This window comes from Ictidomys tridecemlineatus, chromosome 6 (genome assembly GCF_052094955.1).
Source record: "Ictidomys tridecemlineatus isolate mIctTri1 chromosome 6, mIctTri1.hap1, whole genome shotgun sequence".
In the NCBI taxonomy this organism is placed as follows: Eukaryota; Metazoa; Chordata; class Mammalia; order Rodentia; family Sciuridae; genus Ictidomys; species Ictidomys tridecemlineatus.
In genome coordinates this window covers 89,678,360-89,699,089 of record NC_135482.1, presented here as the reverse complement: position 1 = coordinate 89,699,089, position 20,730 = coordinate 89,678,360, and the positions used below count along the sequence as shown (strand labels likewise).

Here is a 20,730-nt window from a genome sequence, read left to right as displayed (position 1 = left end):
AAAAATGACCATTCCTATTCATTAGGAACAACTATTTCATTCAAAATGAAAAATTGTGAGATAGAATAAGCACTGGTACAAAATCTCTATCCTCATAGTGAGAAGAAGTCTAGCAGTCCTCTGCATCTCACCTCAACTAGATTTAGCAGATATGTTGACTAAGTGTCTGTGAGGATAGATCCTACAAATTTGTTTTTGTTTTTTATGGAACTCATCTGATGGTCTTTACTTTTTCACAGTTGTAGAATATCTTCAAAGACTTTAAATATTTTATTTCATTGTTTTAGTTGACTATTGTGCAAAACAATATCAGTTCTTTAAACATTTAGTAGCGACTAAATGTGTTTTTACGCGTCAACAGGAAATTATTTCCTGACACATAATAATCCAAGAAATATGTTCTTTTATTTGCTGATGATATTTATGATTATGCTTTCCACTGGCTTACTCTATTCATGTTTCTGAGCAAGTACAGATGACTACAAACATAGCAATGTTGTGTTGGTATACTAGTTAGAACCATCTGGTTTCAAACTAACAGAAACCAACTCCTGCTGGCTTAAGCAGAAAGAAAACATTTTTTAAAGAACATCGGGGTTTCTTATAGAATTTAAAAGTAGGAACTCATCAAATTAGGGATGCACTAAAACCCCAAATGACCAAGTAGCCTTAAATCCCTTTATGCCCCTGACCTAATTTCCCTGTGTAATTGCTGCCCTGTCTCACTTGCTCTCTGCTGATTCATTCTCTTGATTTTGCAAAACAAGTAAAAAGCCAAGCTTACAAGCATATGTGCTATTTGGCCAGCCATCTAAAGATAGTTCCATTTCTCTACTAGATACATTCCCAATCTGGAACAGCAGGATTCTGATTGCCCAGTTAAGACCAATGGTTCTGTACCTTGATCCTATCAGAATGGACATGTCCAGGTCATGTTGACCTCAGCTGCTGGAGAAGACGAAATACTTATCAATTAAGGAGCTCACTTCTGTTCTTCAAAGTTATAATATTTAATTTTCAACATATCTCTTAGTATGAAGTTGACAAGTCAGTAACATCTTTTATGAGAAGTTTCAGCAAAGCGATGAGGTTATTGTGTTTAGTATTGAAGAGGCAAAGTGGTCAAGAGGATGTACGAGCCCTAAAAGATGTTAAAAGTCTAAGGAGGAGGAACAGGAATGTTGGGTAGCTAGTCCTGCATGAACAGATAGATAGGGTGAAAGGACAATGAAGGAACACTAAAAATCACAAGGAGCCTTACCTAACATACAAGCATCTGGAAGATGGGAGTCTTGTATGTCAAAATCTCCCCCAGCCTTAATTAATTACATCCTCTTTTTTAAAAAAAAGTACCATTTCAGGACTATGTCATCATTATCAATCATAATCCAGTCTCCAGGACTCACTCTTATCACCAAAATTGTGTCACAGCCCCCAATCCCTCTGGTAGCCCAAATATCAAGACCCTCTTGAACAAAATTTAATGGGGATGTTCAAAGGGTACTGAACTGATTTAAGTAGACAAGAAATTGAAACAAAACAGAGGGTCTCAATTTCCTTAAAAACTTCCATTCTGTGAGCACCCCACACCATCTTCCTTGCAGGCGATCCATGAAGTTCCTATGCTGTCTGTCAAAGGTCAAAGGGGACCTTGTCAGGACTCTCTGGGCATATTCCTGGGATACCTCATAAAACTGAAATCTGGAGTCCTAGAAGGGCATGCAGCTCTCCTAAGAGGACCCACTTTCTGCCTCAAGAGTGTTCCCTTTTCCTAACTCTTCTGTTAAAATCATGCTTGTCACTCTGAGTGAGATAGGAGAAACTGTTCTAGCCTATCACTAGAATTGGGATTTGAAGAAGGGACTCCACAGCTGCCCCAGCTTTGCAGCAGGCTCTACCCTGTCATAGGAGTAGGGACAGAGGAGGGTGACTTAGAAAAAATTAATGAAACCATACATAGTAGATTTTTGCCATGGTTTGGAGGAAAATTTTTTATCTACTTACTTAAATTTAAATGATTGAGGGTAGGGAGGGTGTCTATGAAATAACTGGCAACAGAAAAATTAACAGAAGAAAAAACATATGCAAGTACTTGTAGGTTACTCAATAGTGAATAACTGAATATCCAAAAGTAAGTATGCTACATCAATTAACAAAATGGAGGGGTTTTAGGACTTCAATAGGATATATATATATATATATATATATATATATATATATATATATGATTTTTTAATGTTAATGAATGGGCAGCTTGTCTCCTCAGAATTTGCAGGAAATTCCCTCTAAGTGGAGGTAATGGAAGGTATATATATTTTAGGGGGTTTCTGCTTTAGTCAGATAAGAAAAGTTCAGATAAGATTTAAAGTATGTTTTTGCTTTACACCAAAACTGCTACTTTCATCAGTTTTATACTAGTGCTTCACTGGTGTTACAGATGTTCCACAAAAGAACAAAAGTCTGAAGGATGCATTAAGAATAACTTGAGTGAAAGATAAAAGCTGTCAGTAGTAATGCAAGAAAAGATGAAATCTAGATAAGTGGAGGAGATGGGTGAAGGGTTTTCATTCAGAGGAAACTCATTTCTCCAAGACTGAGAAAATGGAGTACTTTGAAAGAATCAGGATTTTTAGACAAGAAATTCTCTGGTCCACAATTCTCAACTATCATTTTGATGAAGATGAAGTCATTTCCAGTTCCAAAGTTGCTCTAGGCCAGTTTTCTTACTGTCAAGTACCTCCCAGCTTTAGATCACCATTGGTTGAACTCTGTGTCAGGAAGTCATTAGTGACCCTCAAATGGGTTGTAAATAGAAGTCTATCTGCAAGAATTGAAGACTGACTAAGAACTCTTGGCAGAAGTCTCTTTAAAGAAGTTTGGCAGTAAAGGGGAGGTAAAAGAAATGATATGACAAACAAATAGAATGGATAAGGGGAGATTTTATTGGAAGGTTGAATAGAAGCACTTCATTATGGAAAGAGAAAAATATCTTTAAAGAATGGAAATTAAGTAGGTAAAAGAAAAGTGGGGGTGGTCATTGACAGAATAGAATTGTAACCCAGTGTAGGAGGAAGGATCACAGTTGAAGGAGTAAATGTTTATGAGAGAGAGAGAGAGAGAGAGACTTCTACCTCCAAAAGAGGTGTGAAGGCACAAAGGAGGAAGAGTGGAAAACCAGACTTGAGATATACAGTAGTATAATGAAAGAATCTTAAGGGCTCTTCGCCATTAGTAAGGTGGATGATATGGTGAACACAGTGGGAAGGGCTGCATGGAAAAAGACTATAAGAAATTAGGGAAAGGATTTTTTTTAGGTGGTGGCTTACAATATGGATAAGAAATTTAACTCATGGATTTCATGGTTGATTTCAAGAATAAAAATGGCATTTTCAAGCTCAGACATGCTGAATTTGAAGTAATAATGAAACATCCAGTGACTAACCTGGAGCGCGTAGTAGGAGGTATCAAACTGTTGGAACTCAGAAATTTATTCTCCAGAGGATGGCTCCTTGCCCTGCTGAGTTCTGTGAACTGATGGAGATTGGAAGGGCTTCAGAAGCTGAGTGCTCTGACCTGCCTTTCTTTCTCCTCTAAGGCAGGCCATGGAAACTACAACTCCTTTCCCCAAAGCCAGCCATAAAACTTACAAATATTACTCTCACGTTCCTTTCCCTTTCTGAGTGAGAACTAGCCATAAAGAAATTCTATGCCCTATCATATTGGATAGTAAATTTAAGACCCTCATTTCCAAAATGTATCCTGCCCCATAAGTTGGAGAATGGAATGCTACACAGAAAAGCCAAGAAGAAACCAATAGGCAAGCCTTGTTGCATTTCCTTACCCAATTATCATTAATTCCTACCATTTTTGTCCAACCACAACTCCACATCACTGTCATAACACAAAAATGTGGAGAGTTTTCCTGTGTCTTTGGGTTTTCTTTTCAGAAGACTCCTGTGTCACATAAAACCTTGATTTAAAACAATATTATCTTTCTTTTCTTGTTATCCTCTCTTTTGTAGCAATGTTGGTCATGAACTTTATGGTAGGGAAGAAAGGTATAACATTTTTTGCCTCTATGAAACCAAGGCACAGGAGAGAAGAGAAAGGTAGAAATTGGTACAAAATATTTCATGTGACAAAGTAATAATCCATACATGTCCCATATAGTATAGATGGATGTGGTCCTGGAAAGACTGGAGTCAATATTTTGTTTCTTTTTGGTGATACTAAGCTCAAACCCAGTGCCTCATGCACCAAAGCAAACACTCTACCACTGAACTACATCCCCAGTGGAGAGTCAAATTAATTAAGACTCCAATACAAGTGCCTTTGGAGATAGTTTGCTGCCATGATATATTGCCAGTTCTCACTCCTCCTTATCAAATATATAAAATCATATATTTTATGATTTTTCCTATGGCCATATTCACTACTAGCTTCAATTCATAACATTTCATGCCATTTCAGACAATATTTCAAACGTGTGGTGGGTTTAAGACATTTTTCTCATGTCAAAGCATTTCCACCATCCATAATTCTCTGAGGATCTTTACTACTTGTTTGTCCAACCATTTCTTTGATAGCATCTTGACCAATCATAAAGCCATACTTTAAATCCAGAATGATACACTTTCTTTTCCTTTGTGGCAGCAATATCTCTTGCACTGCATTTTCTTAGCCAATTTGACCCAAAATCCTCTTCCTACAAACAAAAGATATGGCAGTAAAAGAAGTCACAGCAAAGAGAACAAATAATTGTGACCAAAGCTGAACTCTGACAAATGCTATTGACCATTTGCAGGATGCTGTGCGATTCTTACTGGCTATGGATTATCAGTGAAGTCCACTGCAACTGCTTCCATTGACCTAGATGATGAGCTCACAATTGAAACACGGGCTTAACACTTTTCAATATAGTGCTAACATTTGTCTTTTTTTAATGTTAGACTTATATCAGATTCCTGAAGGAAATAAACCATACAGTTATAAACCTTTGTCAACAGATGAAGAAACTGGGTCAAAAGGTGAAATAACTTTTCTAGGTGCATCAAATAAGAAGTAATAAATCTATATTATTTCCAGGTCTTACTGTCAGAAATTGATAAGCACATGTTAATTGTTGTAGAATTGTTTTATACTGATAGTAGAACTTCTTTTAGGCAAAGCTACAGTGTACCAAGGGTTTTAACAAGAGGAACATAATATCTAACTTTGTTATGTTTCATGAAAACAAAACTGATTAAAAGAATTTCAAACAACATTTTCAAATATATCTCTACATCTAACCTGACTAATAAATGAGATGCATCTCATTTTAATTTCTCTTGATGGAGCTAGACAGATAAAATATCTTATACAGTGTTTGCCATTTTTTTAATGCTTAAAAACTTTCCCAGTCATCCTTTGATAAGTTCTTAATGACTTATTATTCACCTTTTGTTTTTAGCTAATTATCTTGTCAAAGACCTAATTGAAGAAATTCTCCATTTATGTGCAAATGACCAGCTCTTCCCCAAAGACCATCTTCTAAGCATATGTGGCTCTGAAGAATTTTTACAGCTGTAAGTATCTTATTAAAGTAAATTTTCATCATTGTTATGACCTGTAAGTGTTAAATAGCAGTGTTATTAATTTTTAAAACAGATTTAATGCTAACATTATGCTCTTTGGGGGAAGGGGATACTGGGGATTGAACCTGGGGCCTCAGGCATCCTAGGAAAGCACTCTATCACTGGGCTATATCCCTAGTCCTCAATATTCTTTACCTGATAAAATTAAGACTATTTTATAAATCATATTGCTAGTCTTCTTCTTGGTCTTATTTTTGTATTACATGTAGTTATGGTAATAGTTGTGTAAGTGAACTTGGCCTGAATGTACAATCATCTATTTGCCCAGGATTGAAGTGATTCCAAGAACATGGGAACTTTAGTTTTGAATCCAAGATAGACCTAGGCGAACCAGGACAGGTTTTTTACCCTACCTTTAATAAAGCTTATTAGGATTGATCACAGTTAATAAAATAAATTTTTCTAAAATACATAATTTTTTTGATTTGCAATAATGCTAGCATGTTAATCAATTACTGGCCTTAATAAATCACAGGAGATTTCAAAATGAGCACTATAGAATTTCTATAAAACCATGAGTTTTAAAATATCTTTTGTTTCTTTATTTAGGTGATTTATTAAACAATTAAAGAAGTCAATTCTCATTGAATATTCTCTTCAAATATTTATTTGATAGAAACTAATTTTTTAGTTTACCACAATGAGCCATTTGCCTGAAACTCTTCAGAGACCAATCTTGAAAATAGCAAATAGTTTTAAGAAAATAAACATTTCCCTAATGGATATTGTATGGTTATTCTAAAGATCAAAGATTTAAAGATTAAAATGTTCAGTAGAGAGTATTGTCATTTATGTATCTCTTTTGCATTTCTACAAGTATCTAACAATTAGATAAATATGCTATAGTGTCAAAGAAGTAGAAATGTATTTCTTTTGGGATTCTGGAACATTGTCACTGTCATTATTCGACTATGAATGTTCTTGAAAATATCTTATGGATAGTTTGGAGCGTTTGATGATACTATTAACAGAAAGTCTAGTCTTTTAGTGTATAACGTAAACTGTGAATGATTTTCAATAACTTTTTTCATTTTTGTGCTTCCAATTATAGAAAAATAATAAGAAATATGTATATGAAATCACAGATGTTTTGTTGCACAAAGCTCAGAAATGCCACTTTTCTTTGTTTCTCTATTAATCCACTAATTAACACACTCAGTGACTAGGCCCTGACTTTTCCCCAACAGTTTTGGCAGCATACCCAATGAGTGAAGTAAAAGTATTTTAGTAAATTTAATCTTATACTTACTACTCATTAAAACTCATCTTTGGAATATGCACATTTCCAAATGTATACCTGGACTTTGGTTGATACCAAAATGTTAGAACCAAAAAACAAGAAACATTATCAATTATTTGCACTAAATTTAAGCAGTAAGAAATATCCAGAAAACAGAGAAAAACTTGAAAAAGTGAAGAAATTTTACAATGGACCTTGATTTAAGAACTGTTTCAAATAAGTAAATCATCCTTAAATCTCAATCATTGACTGATAAAAATATTATAAAGATTATCTTACTCTTGTTTCTTTTTAATATGATTTCCTGTAAGTACAATGTAATAATTTTTTTAAATGTTTTTATATTTTTAATACCATTAAAATTTGATTTAGCTGGGTTTTATTAAGACAAATTATTCAAATATTATGATGGGTTAATTATAATCAATAATTGCCTAATGAGGATAAAAGAATTTGTACATATCTGTCATTTACTCACTATATAATTGTAAAAGCCTATCTATATAGATATAACCTATTTTAATAAACATAAGAATATTACTGTTCTCTCTCACATTTAAAAGAGTATACATTAGTCATTTAGATTTTATTTTTCCATTTATAGATACATAATTTGTTTAATAAATATGTCCTTATAGATTTGGAAAAATCTGTGTGAAAAATTTTCATAGAGGGAACACAATAATGTGCATTGTATTAATAATTCAATTAATCAAAATAAACACTCTAAACTTATGCTAAACATTGTCTGGAGCATTCAATAGACTAAGGTTGCAATAATAATAATTGTTATGGGGAAATAAAAGCTTTCCATAACATGTAAAATAATACATGACAACCAAGCCAACACTACAAAAAACACTGAAAGATAAATTGCTCACAAAGAAACCCCAAAATAAATCCCCAAACTCTCAAATAAATTAAGATCAATGTAAGACTGATCAGCCAAATGAGATTTATGATAGAACTAGATATAACAAAAAAATGAAAATGGAAGCATACCAAAAAACACATCTCTATAATAACACTGAATATAAATGGTCTCAACTCCCCAAACATAAGACGTGGATTGGCAGAATGGATAAGAAACAGGATATAATTTTATAAATAAATAAATAAATAAATATATATATATATATATATATATATATATATATATATATATTGAGAGAGAGAGAGAGAGAGAGAGAGAGAGAGAGAGAGAGACTCATCTCAGAGGCAAAGACATTTATGCACTAAAGGTAAAAGGATGGAAAAAATGTCATATGTAAATGGAGTTCATAAACAAGCCAGAATAGTTATTCTCATAGCTGATAAAGCTGATTTCAAGCCAAAATTAATCAGAAGCAACAAAGAAGGACTTTATATCCTGGTAATGGTAACATTCCAACACAAAGATATAATAATAGTAAATATATATGTCATACTAATGTCATATTTTTATATTTTAAAAATACTCCTTGACAGAAAATCCCATATAGACCTAACACAATAATACTGGGTGATTTCAACACATCCTCGTAGCCAACAGACAGGTCATCAAACATAAAATCAATAAAAATATATCTACCTAAATAATAATATAATATAAATCAAATGGACCTAATAGACATACACTAACTATTTCATCCCAAAACAGCTGAATTTACCTTCTTCTCAGCAGCTTATGGAATTTTTTCCAAAAGAGATCATTTTAGGTACAATTCTTAGCAAATACAAATAAATAAGTAAAATAAAATCAATATAATCCCATGCATTTCACTGGACCATAACGGAATGAAACTAGAAACCAATATCAAGAAAGATAATAGGAACCTTATAATCACATGGAAGTTGAACAATACTATTTTGAATAAAAAAAAGGATCGTGGAAGAAGTGAGAGAAGGAATCAACAAATTATATGAAACAATTGAGAACAGAGATACAACATATAAAAATCTTTGGGACAGTATGAAAACAGTCCTAAGAGGAAAATTTGTAGCATCAAGTGTCTACACTTAAAAAAAAATACAGAGATCCAAAATAAGTAAGCTTATTCTCCAACTCAAAGTCTTAGAAAAAGAACAACAAACTAACTCCAAAATCAGTAGAAAATAAGAACTAATAATGATCAGTGCCAAAATTAATGAAATCGATAATTTAAAATCAATACACAGGATCAATGCAACAAACAGTAGGTTCTTCAAAATGCTAAATAAGATTGGTGAATCCTTCTCCAAACTAACCAAAAGAAAGAGAAAAGGCCAAAAGCAACAAAATTATAGATTAAAAAAATGACATCACCACAGACATTTCAGAAATCTAGAGGATAATTAGAAAATATTTTAAAAATTTATACTCCAATAAACTACAAAATTTAGAAGCTATTGGCAGATTTCTATATACATATGAGCTGCCCAAATTGAACCAGGAAAATATAGAAAACATAAACAGACCAATATCAAGCAATGCAATTGAAACAGCATTGAAGTCTACCAACAAAGAATTGCTCAAGACCAGATGAATTCTCAGCTGATTTCCACCAGACCTTTAAAGAATAATGTTAACACTCATCTCTCAAATTATTTCATAAAATTGAAAAGGAATGAACACTCCCAAATGTAAAGAAAGCAAAAGGAGACAGAAACAAGGTGCAGAGGCAAAGCAAAAGCTGCTCTCCTGAGCTGCTAGCTTTATTTGTATCAATAGGTTACTTTAGGTCATTGGCATCATTAGTACATATTGTTCATTGTATTACTCGGGAGGTTACAGACTTAGCAACATTATGCAGCTTATTCCTCAGTTACATTCAAAGTTTCAATGCGCAATGTTAGGAGCTTAGTGCAGCTTCAAGAAAGTCCATTGTATAAAGTTACTGTTATGTGAACAGCTTTAGGCTCAGTGAAACATTGTGGTTGTCTAACAAGAGAGTTCCTTTATTCCTAGGAGCTCAATGTCTGAGATCAAGGTGGAGGCTGATAAGAATCTAGCACAGAGCCTCCTCATGCAGTGCATTACCATAGGAGCTAGGCATTGCACATATATTAGTTATCCTAATAGTTACAGGGAGAAACTGCAGAATATTCCAAGTGTGAAAAACAGGGCACCTGTCCCTCCCTTCTCCCTGGAGTTTGCTTACCAGAGGAACACTGCCTTGTATTTCCATAGCCAGAATCCTTACACCCAAATACCTTTTATGAAGCTAATGTAAACCGGATACCAAAACCAGGCCAAGACCCATCTAGAAAAGAAAACTATACAGACTAATATCCCTGATGAATGTAGACACAAAAAAAATCCTTAATAAAATAGTAACAAACCACATTCAAAATCTTATTAAGCAGATAATACATAATGATCAAGTGAGCTTCATCCAAGGAATGTAGGGTTGGTTCAACATACAAATCAATAAATGTAATTCAGCACTTAAATAGAATTAAGAAGAAGAAGAATATGATCATTTCAATAGATACAGAAAATGCCTTTGGTAAAACACAGCAACAATTGATGTAAAAAACACTGGAGAAACTAGGGAAAGAAGGAACTTACCTCAACATTACAAAGGCTATATATGAAAAACCCAAAGCTAACATCATATTGAACAGAGGAAAAATCCTCATTTTCCTCTAAAATTAGAGGGGAAAATGAGGATGTCCACTCTCACCACTCCTGTTCAATGTAAGTCTTGAAACTCAAGCCAGAGTAATCAGGCAAGAGAAGGAAATTAAATGGATACAAATTTGAAAATAAGAAGTCAAACTACCACCGCTTACTGATGACATGATTGTATACCTAGAAGACTCAAAAAATTCATTAGAGAACTTCTAGATCTTATAAATGAATTCAGCAAGGTAGCAAGATATAAGATCAATACTTGTAAATCAAAAAATTTTCAATGCTTCAACATTGACTTGAGAAAAAAAAATAAGGAAAACTCTCCCCTTCACAATAACCTAATTTAAAAAAACAGGAAATTAATCTAACTAAGGATGTGAAAGATCTTTACAATGGAAATTACAGAAACTAAAGAAAGAAATTGAAGAGGACATCTGAAGATGAAAAACCTCCCATGTTCTTGTATAGCAGAATTAATATTGTCAAAATGGCCATACTACTAAAAGCAATAGACACAATTAATGCAATCCTCTTTAAAACACCAATGACATTCTTCATAGAACTAGAAAAAAATTCTTAAATTCATTTGGAAGAATAAGCAATTCTAAACATGAAAAATAATGCAGGAGGCATCACAATACCCCATCTCAAATTATACTAAAGAGCTATATTAGCAAAAATGTCATGATATTGGCATCAAAACAGACATGAAAACCAATGGAGCAGAATAGAAGACATAGAGATAAACTATCTGATACTTAACCAATGTGCAAAAAATATATGATGGAGAAAAGATTGCCTTTTAAATAAATGGTGCTGGGAACACTGGATATTCATAAATAGAAGAATGAAATTAAATCCATATCTCAAGTACATGAGATTCAAACCTCATGTACAAAAGTAAAATCAAAATGAACCAAAGACTCAGGAATTAGATCAGAAACCTTGAAACAACTAAAAATATAAAAGAGGATCAATGCTCCATCATATAGGTGAAAGCACTGATTTCCTCAACAAGACCTCTAAAGTTTAAGAAATAAAATCAAGAATGAATAAGTGGAATTCCAACAAACTAAAAATTTTCTGCACAGCAAAGGAAATGATTAAGAGAGTGAAGAGAGAGCATACAGAATGGACAAAAATCTTTGGCAACTACTCCTCTAACATGGGATTACTATCCAGAATATATAAAGAACTCAAAACATTCAAGGCCAATCAAACAAATAACTCAATTAATAAATAGACAAAATAACTAAACCAAAATTTCTCAAAAAAACACACAAATAGCCAAAAGATATATGAACAAAAAATGTTCAACACATCCAACAATCAGAGAAATGCAAATCAAAATTACACTGAGATTTTATCTCCCAATCATAATGGCAATGATCAAGAATACAAATAATGATGAATACTGAAGAGCATATGGGGAAAATTATACTCACACATTGTTGATGAAACTGCACAATAGTACAACCATTCTGGAAAGTAGTGATTCCTCAAAATACTAGGAATGGAAACATTATATGAACCAGCTATCCCACTCCTAGATATTCATCCAAAAGATCTAAAATCAGCACACTAGAGCAATATAGCCACTTCAATGTTTCTAGCAGCAAAGTTCACAATAACCAAGCAATTAATCAACCCAGATGCCCATCAATAGATGAATGTATCAAGAAAATATGGTATATACAAATGAAGTTTTACTTGTCATTTGCCAATCAATGGATAGAACTGGAGAAAATAGTTCTAAGTGAAATAAGCCAGACTCATAAAGTCAGTGTCAAATGTTTTCTCTCATATGCAAAAGCTACAGCAAAATAAGGAAAATGGAGGGGGAGCAATCAGATATCATAAAGATATTAGAAAGATCAGTGGAATAGAAGAAGGAAAATAAGAATGCAAGAGTCAAGAAGGGAAAGGTGAAGAAATATGTAATGAATTTAACAAAGCCATGTTATATTCATATATATAAAGGAACCAAAGGGAATTTCACTTTTATGTATATGCAGCAAACACCAATCAAAAGTAAATAAATAAAGGAGTGAAAGAAATATCAATAGAATAAAGTAGGGAGAAAAGGGAGAGGGAGGAGGAAGGGAAAAGCCAGGCATGGGGTTTGAAATCAAATTCCTTGCATGTATGATTTTGTCAAAATTAACACAAATACTATGTATAATTATAATGCTCTAATAAAAACTAAGACAATATAAAAAGAGAATAATAGTAATTTATACTTATTCAGTACAAATCATTTTCTTTCTTTATATTGAGTTAGCAAAGTTTCATTAATGCTTGCATGAGATAGGTACTAAATTGCCACCTGTTTTACAAGTGGGAAATCTGAGGCTTGGTTCAAGGTCACACAGATAAGAAGGTTGAGTAAAGCCTGAATTCAGTCTAAGGTTTGACTGCCTGCATAGCCCTGGCTTTTAACTTCTAAACCTTATGGCAAAAGCACTTGAGTGGGACATAGTTCTTGATGCTGGCTAAGAAAGTATAGAGTTGGCAAGGATGGGGTACAAGGACCATAACAGTCTAATTCAAAACCTACTGAGCACCATACATGTCAAATATTTGGTTGATCACTGGGAATACAAGATTTATACATAACCCTTGCCCTCTTCCTTGCTGTGCAGTTATTACAATGCCTAATGTGAGCATAATATTAATATTATATGTCAATGTACTTCAGAGCAGAGGAAAGAAAAGATTAAGGGCAAGAATAAGAAAATGGCACTAAGAGAGGTCAATGGTCAACCTGTATTTAAAAGATAAATACTCAGGAAAGAAGTAAGTAATATGTGATAAGATCTCATTAATCTTAGAATATATAAAATGCACTTATAATGTGGTTTTTAAATACAAGTATGAACAGAATTAAATAGGTTCTCTCAAGAATATGCAAAGCACAATTCAAGTAAAAAAGAATATTTAAAGAGTTTAACCTAACTAATAACAAACATGCAATTGAAACCATGAGATGTTATTTTTGCCTATCAAATTGTTAAAATACTTATCATGAAATTTAATGGAAAAATGTACATAATCTAAACAGCTGCTGGGAATGTGAATTGACACTGCAATTGCTGAAAGAATTTTGTCAAATATGTGTCCAAAACCTTCACTATAATTGCTATGTCAGAAATTTGGCTTCAAAAATATTTCTTAAAAATCATAACTGCACAAAAAAACTTAGATATAAAGATATTTGGTATAGCATGATATTAAATGTAAAAAAAGAAAATTGGGGGTCTAATACTTCAATAATACACTAGAATTCTGGAACATATATTATGAAACATAATTTAATAAATTTTAAAATAAAGCATAAAATTTATAAACTACTTTAAAAAATAGTATTATATGTGTTGTTATAAAACAATCATTGTAATTAATGAAAGTAAAATAGATACCTTTTCAAACCATCTTTTAAGATACCAATTTTATTGAAAAGATATATTTTTATTTAGAAGAAAATGAGATCCTACACATTAAAATGTTAGAGTCATTATATCTTGAAAAGAATTACAATAGAGATGATATTCAGTCATGTTTTATTTATGGAGTTTCCACAATAAGCATGACTTTGTTATCATTCAGTTAAAGAAATAAATTGTTTCTACTGGGGAAACACAAATGACAATGTGAATAATAACATAGGATTTAATGGAATTAGAAGTCGTTTGGAGACCCTTCCTGAACATGAGAGAGACTGACAGGGCCAGAGATGAAGGAGTTGCAGGAGGCCTCACAAGAGGAGTGAAATCCAGGGATATTAACATGGTGGAATTAAAAAACTTGGTGAGTGAAAATGAGGGATGGTATGAGAGGAAGAGATAGATAGAAGATGATGACCAGGTTCAATAGTAAGTCCAATGACAATAAAATAGATCTGAAAGAAACAAAACTTTCGAGGATGCATGATAACAGTCAAGTTTGACGTTAAGTATCTGAGCACTGAAGGGATATTGAGAAACTAAGTCAGATTTTATGAAAATCAGCATAGGTTAGTGAGTCATTATTATTATTATTATTTTGTTATAAGCTCTTTCATCCTCTTCAGTGCACACATATACATGTATGGAGACACAGATGTTTATAACAAAATATTTACTATGTCAAATATAAAATTAGATATAATGAATATTGTCCTATGTAATTTCATTCTAAAAATGTTATTTAAAAAAAGGTTTGTGTTAATTCATTATACCTTTATATACATTCAGGTTCATCTTCAATTAATCACACTTGTATGGAATATAATTTTCTCCATTTCAGTCTGCAGTACTCTCCTCTCTCTTTATTCCTCTCTTCTCTCCCTGTTTGCCTTCCTCTACTCTACTGGTCTTCCTTCTATTAATTAATTTATTTTTTAATTGGTACACTCTAAATATACATATTGGTTGGAATTCACTGTGATTTATTTGTTTATGTATATAGCATAATTTAGCTGATTTCATTCTGCAGCTCTTCCCTTTTCCCATCCTTTCTTCCTCTTCTCTATTCCTTTTCTCTACTATAATGACTTCCCTTCTTTTTTCATGGGACCTCCCCGCCTTTATTTTCTTATTTTGTTATGCTTCAGCATATGCAAGACAGCATTCGACCCTAGACTTTCTGAGTCTGGCTTATTTCACTTGGCATGATTTTCTCCTGTTCCATCCATTTTCTCTTGTTCCATCCATTGATTAAAACTCTACCACATTTTCTTTCTTCATTCATCTGTAGATGGGTACCTGGGCTGGTTTCATATCTTGTCTATTGTAAATTGTGCTGCTATAAACATTAAAGTGATTCTTTTCTATAGACTGCTGATTTTAGTTCTTTTGGATAAATACCAAGGAGTGAGATATCTAGGTCATATGGTGATACCATTGCTAGTCTTTTGAGGGATCACCATACTGCTTTTCAAAGTGGTGGTACTACTGTGCAGTACCACAAACAATGCATCAGTGTACCTTTTCTCCACATCCTTGCCAAATTTATCATTATTTGTATTCTTGATAATTGCCTAAGTGGAGTTAAAAGAAATTCCAATGTTGTTTTGATTTGCATTTCTCTGATTGCTAGGGAAGTTGAACATTTTTTCATATATTTGTTGGTCATTTGCATTTCTTCTTTTGAAAAGCATCTGTTAAGTAATTTTTCCCATTTATTGACTTATTTCTTGATTATTTGTGGTGTTTTATTGTTGTTGTTGTTGTTTTAGTTGTGGATGGACATGATACCTTTATTTTATTAATTTATATATGGTGCTGAGGATCAAACCCAGTGCCTCACACGTTAAGCAAGCATGCTACCATTGGGCCATAATCCCAGCACCTGTGGTGAGTTTTTTTGTTTTTAATTTTTTGAGTTCTTGATATATTCTGGATATTAACCCCATGTTGAAAAAATACCTGGCAATTATTCTCTCCCATGATTTAGGCTCTCTGTTCATAATCTTAATCATTGCCTTTGCTGTGCAGAAGCTTTTTAATTTGATGCTCTCTCACATATTGATTTTTGGTTTTATTTCTTGCACTTGTTTTTCTTCTAGCCATTGCAAAGTTTCTAGTGGAATTCCTAGGTCTTTAATTCACTTCAAGTTGGCTTTTGTGCAGGGTGAAAGATGGGAATCTAGTTTCCCTCACCTATATGTAGTTTCCTTAGTACCATTTGTTTAAAAAGCTATTCTTTCTCCAACCTAAGTGTCAGATAATTTATCTTTCGCTTTTCCCACCTGTTAAATGGGAATAATAATATTTTCCTTGGAATGAATGGTATTACATGTGAATATTCTAAGCCTAAGATGCTTTTAATCAGTGAAATCGAGTAGTACTATTTTTAACTACTATTACTCTCATTTCCTTAAGCTTTCATGAGTTCATCAGAAATCCAATATCCCAAAAGAAATATTACTTTTCTGGTTATTAAACACATATATTTTTATCGATATTCATTTGATTCTCATCCAGTCTGGATTAAATGGCAAATTCTCAAACTTTAAACTACTTGATTTCTTTCAGATAGTATATCTATCTGTTAAAATAGCCACAATAAATACTTGTCGAACCAACCAAACTTAGAGGATATAGCTGTAGGAGAAAAAAGATTTCTTACCCATTGCTAGGTCCATGGCTGAAGCACTTATAGCAAAAGACAGATTAATAAGAAAAGAAGCATACAGCTTACGATTGATTTATTTCACACTGTGTCCTTCAGAAATGAAGACCCAAAGAAACATTGAGAACCAGGTGTTTTTACATTTAAATATGATGAAGACAAGACAGTCATGGAAGTGTGAGTGAACAAAGAGGGTGGAATTTCAGAATGAGGATGGGAAGCAAGCAAAGGGAGCCTGTTTGTTCAGATTCTTACTAAAGACTTTGTCTGGGGGATAAGGATATGCCTTTCCTCAGGGTGTAGGGAGTGTGCCTTTGGAATGATGATTTTTGTGACCAGTTTCCTAGAAGCAGAGCAATGGGGAGGTGAGAGTGAGCTTATTCTGCTGCTGTTTCTTAAAATGCCAGGGTTTCATATTTTGGGATAGTATGTCCTGAATCCCATTACAGAGAAGTCCCTTTGTCATTCAAATTGAAATGCTAATCATTAGGATGCTTTTTCCCCCCACAGCTTTGCTAAAGGAATGTTTATGGTTCTCTATTTTGTATTACCTAAGTTTTATTTTGTATTTTTATTGAATTGTCCTTTCTTTACCAAGTAAAATAGTATATAAAATCCTGAAAAAGAGGAACATGTAAATAAACATGACTATATGTACATGTATATGTGCATATGCAAATTACACATATATTTACATTCATACCAATAAACTAATGCCAAGTGTCTCAGACTTTACTGGGTCATAAGAGTCGCCTGAGGTTCTGTTCTGACTCATTTGATCTGGAGTGGCCTCAGAATTGGCATTTCCAACAGGCTTTTGGGTGAAGTCTATGCTGCTGGGCTACAGCTCACCTTTTAAAGTAGCACAAGATTAAAAGCCAAGGATATAAAGGACCAGAATTTATACTCTCCTAAAGAAAAAATATTTGCCCACATTCTCAGAATAAAGCATCATATAAAATTAAATCTAATCAACAAGGTAATTAAGATTTATACCTCATAACTTACTACAAAATAATGATAGTGCTCCTGGAAAAACAAAATCCCATTTTTTTAATATATCAACTATATTTTTGTAGCCCATTTAACACTCATCTTAATTTAGTATCACAAACATTTTGTCTTAATTAAAATATCCTGTAAATCTCTCATTGTCTGTTCTTTCTCTTCCTGCCCTCCTCCTGCCAGGGCTCTTGCTCTGCTTCTTCCTATTAAGTGTATCTAGAAAATCTACAAATACCAGGCACTCACTTTAACATTTTCTGCCTGGAACTCTCTTCAAAAATGACAAATTTCTGACTGATTCTACATTGAAATCATGGTATATTTACCAGGTAGTTCAAATATATAAAATATGATCTCATTAACTATTAGTATTCTCCTCAGAAAATGCTTTATAAATAGAATTTTGAATGATATACTATTATGAACAGAGAGTAAACTCAAAATTAGAACAGAAAATATCAATTTTTATAGGCTCATGGAAGCATAATACTTTGTTTTTTAATATGAAGCACAGGATATGGAACTAGTAAATTAGAACCAGAATAGAGAGAACAGGGTCTGTAGTTACCAAATAGAGCACATAGTTAGCATGCATGAAGTCCTGGGTCCATCCCCAGCATCACAAAAAGAGAAAAAGAAAATAACAAATTCAAAAAAAAATAGAGGAATATAAATATCTGGTTCATTCAAAAAATATTGAAATATTTTATTTTGCTCTTGTTCCTTAGCCCCAATTTAATTACCCTGGCAAGGGGTATACTTGGTAATCCCATTTCTCATGATCTGTTTCAAAAGACTGATCCCACCATACTTGTCCAGGGGCAGGCTTGAGACAGCAAGTACAGCATTTTCTCTTTCCCCTCAGTTGCAGCACAAGAAGACTAGAAGTTGAGGGCTGTTCCCTGTTGTATTCCCACATCTGCCTTCCTTCCAGAGAGTAACAATAGTTACTTAGACTGGTAGCCATCTCACATGAGTTCTTTATCTTTCTTCATAAAGATATTTACAATATATGAACTACAATGCAATCTCATAATTTTATCACTTTTTCTCTAGTGCAATGATTACTAGGAATACAGGTTTTTCTATTTCTCACCCCTGGTCTATATAATTTAAAAAATGTCTTCTCTCAAAAATTTCCAATAAGCCTTACTTTATAATTCAATTTTGAAATAATTCTCCTGATCATCTGCTGTGTGAAACAATAAATGTGCTGTATTCAAAAGCTTTAGCTAAATAAACCATGACTGTATTGTCAGTAGTTAACCATAAATGCCTCATAAGGAGAAACTGAATATTCTTTCTTGAAAATTCTGTTTGGAAACTGAATATTCTTTCTTGAAAACTCTGTTTGGACCTTTATTTGCCTACAATGACCAGTGTTATATCCCTGATCCAAATGAAACAAAACTCCTTTTATTATTTAAGTGTTGCCAAGGAATGTTACACCTCAGAGTTCTTAAAAAAAAACTATGTATATATATTTTTTGGGGGGAGGGGTAATCTATCTATCTGTCTGTCTGTCTGTCTGTCTATCTATCTATCTATCTATCTATCTATCTATCTATCTATCTATCTATCTATCTATTTTTTTAAGTGAACAGGGATGGTGGCACATGCCTGTAATTCCAGCAACTTAGGAGGCTGAAGCAGGAAGATCACAAATTCAAATTCAAGGCCAACCTCAGAAAATTAGTAAGACCCTGTCCCAAAATAAAATAAAATAGGACTGGAGAAGTTGCTTAGTGGTAGAGTTTTCCTGGGTTCAATCTCCAGTACTCCCCCCAATAAAAACGGAAAAGGAAGAAATCTTATAGTAACTATAAACCTCACCTTAAAATAATCATACATTCTTAAATTTAAGAAGCAAGAAGGCAATGTTGAATTCTTTATTTATCACGAGGAGTGATCACATCAATCTAGGTTATCTTCCTGAGACTTCCTTTCTGTCTTCTGACCTTTCCCAATAGAAACTAAATTAAGAAGAGTGTTAAATGGGTTACAAAAATATAGGAATGTGGAGACATATTACTTTTCTTTCTCTCTCCCTCTCTCTCTCTCTTTTTTTCTTTTTCCCAGAACTGCTTTACAACTGAACTACAACCCCAGCCCTTTTAATTTACATATTTACTTATTTATTTTTGAGATAGAGTCTCATTAAATTGCTAAAGGCCTCACTGAATTGCTGAGGCTGGCCTTGAACTTTTTAGATCTTCCAGTGTCAATGTCCCACTGGGACATGAGTCACCTGCCTGACTATAATACTTCTACTAGCATGAGAAAGTACTCTCCAAAAGTTAAATACCTTTAATTAAAAATTTAAAAGAATCTTTAGAAAAACTTTATTATTTAAATATAGTTTTAGTTAATCCTGCAATGATTGTGTTCATTTGATCATTAAACATTTGGTTATATATTGGAATTTCCTTGTACTCAAAGTAGAAATCAAACTATTAATTACCAGTGAGGAAAAAACTAAGTATATACAACTTAAGTTAAGAGATTATGTTCATTGACAGTATAATTGGGTTGTATATATTCTTACGGGGGTATTCCTGAGGGTAATTGGGGTTGTCTTTCCCACCCCCCCACCAATGAAGTTAAAACTTTCATTTAGCAAACTTGAAAAACTGGACAATTATACCACATTTAGAGCAGCCTAAGGCTTCAAATTATAAATTAATCTGTTGTAAATTTTTGGACTTGCTTTGACTACTCCTCCACTTATAAAATCCTTGGATCACGTGGGAAGATAGAAGGAACCTGGCATAACTTTGGACTTTCACACACGGTTCAGAAAGTACAATCTGTTAATCAATCACTCATTAAGAGGTGTACTTTTAAGATTTTCGATCTCCTTCAAAGTGTTTATAGTAGCATTTCAAAATTAACTGTGTTGTTTGTCTCTAATAGAAAGCTAATAACAAAACACCATACAAATTTACACTTAGTTTTCATTCAATAACTCTGTGTTAGAACAAATGTACTCATATGTGGATACTCTTATATGTTTTTCTTTTGAGAACAACACTCCAAAGAAAAAGCTTGTAATAGATAAAGATAGCTTATTATTAAGACACATTTAGTAAATACAGCATATTTCATACCTAGGTTTTCTAAAAAGCTGAATTTGCAAACACCATTAC

The 20,730-nt window shown here is 33.1% G+C and overlaps 1 protein-coding gene across 1 annotated transcript in view; it reads left to right on the top strand.

Moving 5' to 3' along the window:
- Pik3c2g (phosphatidylinositol-4-phosphate 3-kinase catalytic subunit type 2 gamma) overlaps nt 1–20,730 on the top strand; it is a 318,773-nt gene that overhangs the window by 12,224 nt on the left and 285,819 nt on the right. The window contains exon 4 of the mRNA XM_078015186.1: nt 5,450–5,564. Within this exon, the coding sequence (XP_077871312.1) occupies nt 5,450–5,564 (115 nt within the window). The remainder of the gene's footprint in view (nt 1–5,449; nt 5,565–20,730) is intronic.